The following is a 5730-nucleotide window of genomic DNA, read 5'->3' on the forward strand; positions in this document are numbered from 1 at the left end:
TCACTATATCTGAGATTGCCAATGACATATCACTATTTGGTTTAGACATTCTCAAACTTGATTTTTGAAATTATATACAATGGTTATAAAATTGATGAAATTCTTTTGAAGGATTACACTATATATAATGATTTGGTTGATTTTATTTCAAAACAATTTTTAAATGTTGAATGTAGAAAAAAAGAGAAGATAGATTATTGCTGATAGAAACTCAACTCCATTAGAGATTTGGAATGTGTTACAAAAGAAACTATTTATGGAGTTGAAGAATGGAGATCTGATTTTAGATTATATCCACTGTGTAAAATATATAACCTCTGTACCTCATCAATCTCATCTGTCTCTCACACAATCAATCATGTGTACACACATTCTAAGAGACTTTTTTAACCTAGTCAATCTAGTATCCATTATCGATTATAATCATTAAGTATTTTACGTATGATCAAGTTTGATCTCTATCTAAATTTCTACAGACAGTGTGAGGAACACTGTGGGTTTCATTTTTTGCTTACATCTTCTCTCTTTCCTGAATTTTTTCTCCCCATTGCCTTTTTTTAGGTTTCCACCCACTGTACGAAACTCATATTGGAGCTCTAACAAAATTTGAATCGCACACTGCAGGGCCCATTTAGGGTTTGTTTGTCCTTATTGTCACTATTCTAAGAAAACTAGATTAAATATCATCAATTTACACCATACTGAAAGCTCAAGATAATGATTTATGAACATAAGCTCGTACAACTCCTCTCTTTTGTGAGCCTTTTAGAGTTCAAGTCTTTAATTTTTGGAGGCTCTGTTATAACAATGATAATAATTAGTTTTTTGTTCTTTTTTCGTTCTTCCACAAAATTCTATGCATGATGCCTAAAAACCAACATCAAAATAATCCACAATGTTGTTATGAAGAACCAACATTTAAGACATTATTTTGAGGTCATGTAAAGTTTATTGGTTATGTTGATGCGTTCGAAATAAAGTTATCATAATTCAAGATTTTGACTAAGATATCTGAGAAGCTAATAATTTAGTTACATCTAGGCACAAATATGAGGTTTTTCTCAAGTGCTTTAGATTTTTTTAAAGTTTCCAAGAACATCCGTGGATATAGAGTAATTGAGGTTTACTTTGAACCTTACTCTTATATTGGAATGGATGTTAGGAAAACATTCCACCGAGGACAAAAGTGTAATAGTTCAAATGAACATCAACAATTAGCTAGAGGTACGGATAAATATAGAAGGGGAAATGAGGCATTACAATAATCTATGGACTTATCTCTGATCAATTCAAGTTATTGTGGAATTATTTAAATGAAATCGTACCGACAAATCAAATAGTTTAGTTTCTTTGAAGTTGATTGAAAATGAGGAGCTTAGAATGCCTAATAGGAAAGATAAATCATTCTTATCCCTAAAGATAAACAATTTTATCTCTACAAATCTGCTACTCAATCCCAATAAATCTACTTTGTTGTCCCTTCAAATGTGTTATTCTATCACAATATTTATTCCTTTGATTCTACAACAAATCTATATGATCATATGCTAATTTATAACAGTATCTAATTACATTAACATATACAATTATTTATATAGCCATCATCCTAACATCCCCCCTCAAATTGATGTCGGTGGATCAAGAAGCATCAATTTGCCTAGTAGAAACTGATGGCGTTGTCATGCCATGAATTTTGTAAACGCATCAACTTTTTGAAGAGCACTGCACACATGTGGGAGATTAATGACTTCTTTCTCTATAGTTTCTCGTATATAATGACAATCTACTTCGAAGTGTTTGGTCCTTTCATGAAAAACTGGATTAGTAGCAATGTGAATAGCACTTGTATTATCAGCATGGAGAGGAGTAGGATGACCTTCAGGAAATCCAATCTCAACAATTAATCAACGAATCCATAAAACCTCAAATCAAGTAGCACACATGGATTGATATTCAGCCTCTGTTAAAGATTTTGACACACGATCTTGCTTTTTACTCTTCCAAGATATCAATGACTATCCAAGGAACATGCACCAACCAATTACTGAACGACTAGTATCAACACATCCCGCCCATTCAGAATCACTAAAAGAATTAAGATAATTAGGAGAAGCACTTGGAAAGAACAATCCACGAGTAGATGTTCCTAGAAGATATCGAATGATGCCATGAACAGCCTCCAAGTGGATATGACGGGGAGTTTGCATAAGTTGACTGACTTGTTGAACTGCAAAAGAGATATCAGGCCGAGTAATAGTAAAATAATTTAGACTCCCAACTAATTGTCGAAACATAGTTGGATCAGGCAGAATATCGCCTTCCTTATGAAGATACTTCACATTCAATTCAAATGGAGTATCTACGGAGGAGGAATCTTGAAGACCAGGGAAAGAAATCAGATGATGAGCATATTTGTGTTGGTTTAGAAACAAACCTGAATCAATATTATGAACTTCCAAACCTAAAAAATATGTAAGAATACCAAGATCCTTCATATGAAAAGAATCTTTTAAGTTGCTGTTGGAGGCTAGTAATTAGTAAAGAATTGGTTCCTCTGATAATAATGTCATTGACATACACCAAAAGAAGAATACAACCTATAGATGTTTTCTAAAGAAACAAAGACGAGTCTGATCAAAAGAAAATTGTACAAAAGTGGGTCGGAATTTATCAAACGGAGATCTTGGAGCTTGTTTTAATCCATACAAAGACCGCTTCAACTTCTACACATCTATTGTAGGCTATGAGAATAAACCATGTGGTGGTTTCATATAAATATCTTCTTTGAGATCACCACAGAGAAAAGCATTTTTGACATCCATTTGATAAAGAGACCAGTTTTATGAAGCAACAATGGCAATAATAGTTTGCACTGTAGTCATTTTTCCTACGGTTGCAAAAGTATCTTCATAGTCCACCCCATACTCCTATCTATTACCAAGAACAACCAATCGAGCTTTGTACCGATCAAGAGTTCCTTCAGAATTAAGTTTGATAGAATATACCCATTTACATCTAATAGGGTGGACATTTGAAGGACATGAAACAATGTCCGATGTGCCATTTTCTTTAAGAGCCAAAAGTTCTTCCTCCATTGCTTTCTACCAACATTCATGCTTGGAAGCTTCTGACTAACAAGTTGGAAAAGAAATGTTGGATAAAGTAAAGGAAAAGTCATACCAAATCGGAGTACATGCTACACTAGTAGGAAAAGTCATACCAAATCGGAGTACATGATACACAGGGCCTGCTCTTGATGAATTCTCATATTCAAGTTGTGGTACAATTTTAGGTAGCGGATCAGTGTCGTGATAGGATACAATTGGCTGACGTCGTTCATACACAAATCCAGGTTTGAACCTCTTGAAAGAAGATAATAAATCCTCAAAAGTTGTAAGAAGATGAGAAGCAGAACATGAATCTACAATCATAGGAAAGAAATACTGATTCTCAATGAAAACAACATTTCTAGAAATAAGAAATTTGTGAGAACATGGATCCTAGAAAATAAAATCATTTTTGAACTACAATAACCCATCAAAGAAGATTTAGTAGATTGCACATAAAGTTTATTGTGCTTCGATTGAGGCAAATGCACAAAACAAGCACAACCAAATGTATGAAAATCAGTATAGTCAGGATTTTGGTGATAAAGACGAAAATATGGAGACTCTAGATTTAGCACTTTAGATAACAATCTATTAATTAAATAGACAACAACAGACAAAGATTCCATCCAATATTTAGATGGTACAGAGGACTCAATCAACAAAGGACGAGTGGCATCTAAATATGACGATTTTTATGTTCAACAACTCCATCTTTTTGTGGTGTGTATGGGCAAGTGCGTTGTGAGACAATTCCTTTGTCAAGTAAGAAATTTTTGAATTCATAAGGCCTTTATTCCCCACCAGAATCAAATCTTAATAAATTGATGCACGTAGAAAATTGAGTCTCAACGTAAGCCAAAAATTTTTGAACATGGATAATACCTCAGAGTTGGATTGAAGAAAATACACCCACGTAAATCGATAATCATCTATGAATGTTACAAAGTATTTCAAATGAGCATGATAAATAATTTGTTAAATGCCCCAAACATCACTATGAATGAAATCAAAACGCTTTGTAGCACGACTACAAAAATTAGGAAAAAAATAGTTTTACTTTTGCCTAATTTACAAGTAGAACAATCAATAGAAGCAACTGAAAATTGATCTTTATTTCCCAATAAACCAGAATTTGAAAAGTGAGACAACACAACAGAATTTGTATGTCCTAGAAGCTTATGTCAAACCTTTGTCTTACTAGAAGTATAGGTACAAGCAAAATATAGAACATGAGGAATTGAAAAGTGTATAGGAAATAATCGTCCAACTTTAGGCCCCTTCGCGGTTATCGTCCCCGACACCTGATCCTGCAAAAGACAACCATTATGAGATAAATTCTCACATCACAATTGTTTATCTATGTCCAATTGAAATGTGACTAGTTGCGAGATTTCGTGAAACATAAACATTCTTGAAAGTTGGAATAATAGCCCCAACTTTGGTAATGGGTAAATTACTACCATTGCAATCTGTATTTGTGATAGACCTTATTACTTATGAACGTTTTTAGGATGCTCGTTGAGTCGGTCATATGATTGGAAGCACCTGAATAAACAATCCAAAAATTAGATGTAATATTATACCTTGTAATCCCAATGCTGAAAAGGATGACACGATAATTTTTTGTACCACTACAGGAGAATGAACTTGTCCTGAAGATGAGTTATCAATAGTGGAACTATTTATCCAAGCTTGAAAAGCATTAACTCTACGATTTTGAGGTCGCGTGGGACACTATTTGATAATGTGTCTTGTTGTTTACAATATTCACAGAACTTCTTGCTACAATTCCTAGCAATATGCCCATATTCCTAGCAACTGTAGCATTGAGTTCTAGTCATATCACTGCTCTTTCCTTTACCTTGAGCAGCAAAAGCAATAGTGACATCATTTTCTTTCTTGAAAGCATTTTGTGTGACAAGACGTTTCTCTTCACGAGGTAATTACCTAAAGCAAACATCCAACGAGGGAGACATCATGATTCATCAAGTAAGAGCAAACACTCTCAAAGTCAGAGCGTAATTTCAACAAAAATTGGTCTCACTTACTTTGCTCATTAACTCCCTCAATCACAAATAGAGATTTAGTAGGTTTTTGAAATATATAATATTTGTAACTTCAGACCATAAGTTTTGATATCGAGAAAAATAATCCTATATAGATAGACCTTGAGAGTAATTAGCAATTTCATACTCTAGCTGAAAGCGTCTGGCGCTATTATCTTTGTTGTAAACCTTTTTTAAGTAATCCCACATGGCCTTAGCTGCCTTGTACAGCCGGAGATTAAGATCTATAAGAGGGTCAATTGACCCTAGAATACATGTCATCACCCGAACATCTTTGACCTTCCATTTACCTTACTTTGTTGTATCAGTAGGAGCAGGATTGCTTCCATCTATATGGACCCATAGTTCTTTGCCAGTGACAAATAGTTGAAACTGAAACTCCCAACAAGAATAATTTTTTCCGGTGAAATGAACAATGAAGGATTCAAAGTGATGTTAATTCATGTTTTTGAATAACTACAAAAACTACAAAGACTCACGAAAGCAACTACAATGACAAAGAGCAAAAGTCCTAGGTGGTAGGACGATTGTCGACAAACAGTCAACAAAAAACT

General features: G+C 34.0%; 1 protein-coding gene across 1 annotated transcript; it reads right to left on the reverse strand.

Annotated features, from left to right (window-relative positions):
* Positions 1-2015: 2015 nt before the first annotated feature.
* LOC107018755 (uncharacterized mitochondrial protein AtMg00810-like) lies at positions 2016-3095 on the reverse strand. Its single transcript, XM_015219321.1, has 2 exons — positions 2939-3095; positions 2016-2461 (listed from the first exon to the last, which is right to left on the reverse strand). The coding sequence occupies exons 1-2, from the start codon at positions 3093-3095 to the stop codon at positions 2016-2018; spliced, it is 603 nt and encodes a 200-aa protein (XP_015074807.1).
* Between the last annotated feature and the right edge of the window lie 2635 nt (positions 3096-5730).

This window comes from Solanum pennellii, chromosome 1, assembly GCF_001406875.1.
Source record: "Solanum pennellii chromosome 1, SPENNV200".
Classification (NCBI taxonomy): domain Eukaryota; kingdom Viridiplantae; phylum Streptophyta; class Magnoliopsida; order Solanales; family Solanaceae; genus Solanum; species Solanum pennellii.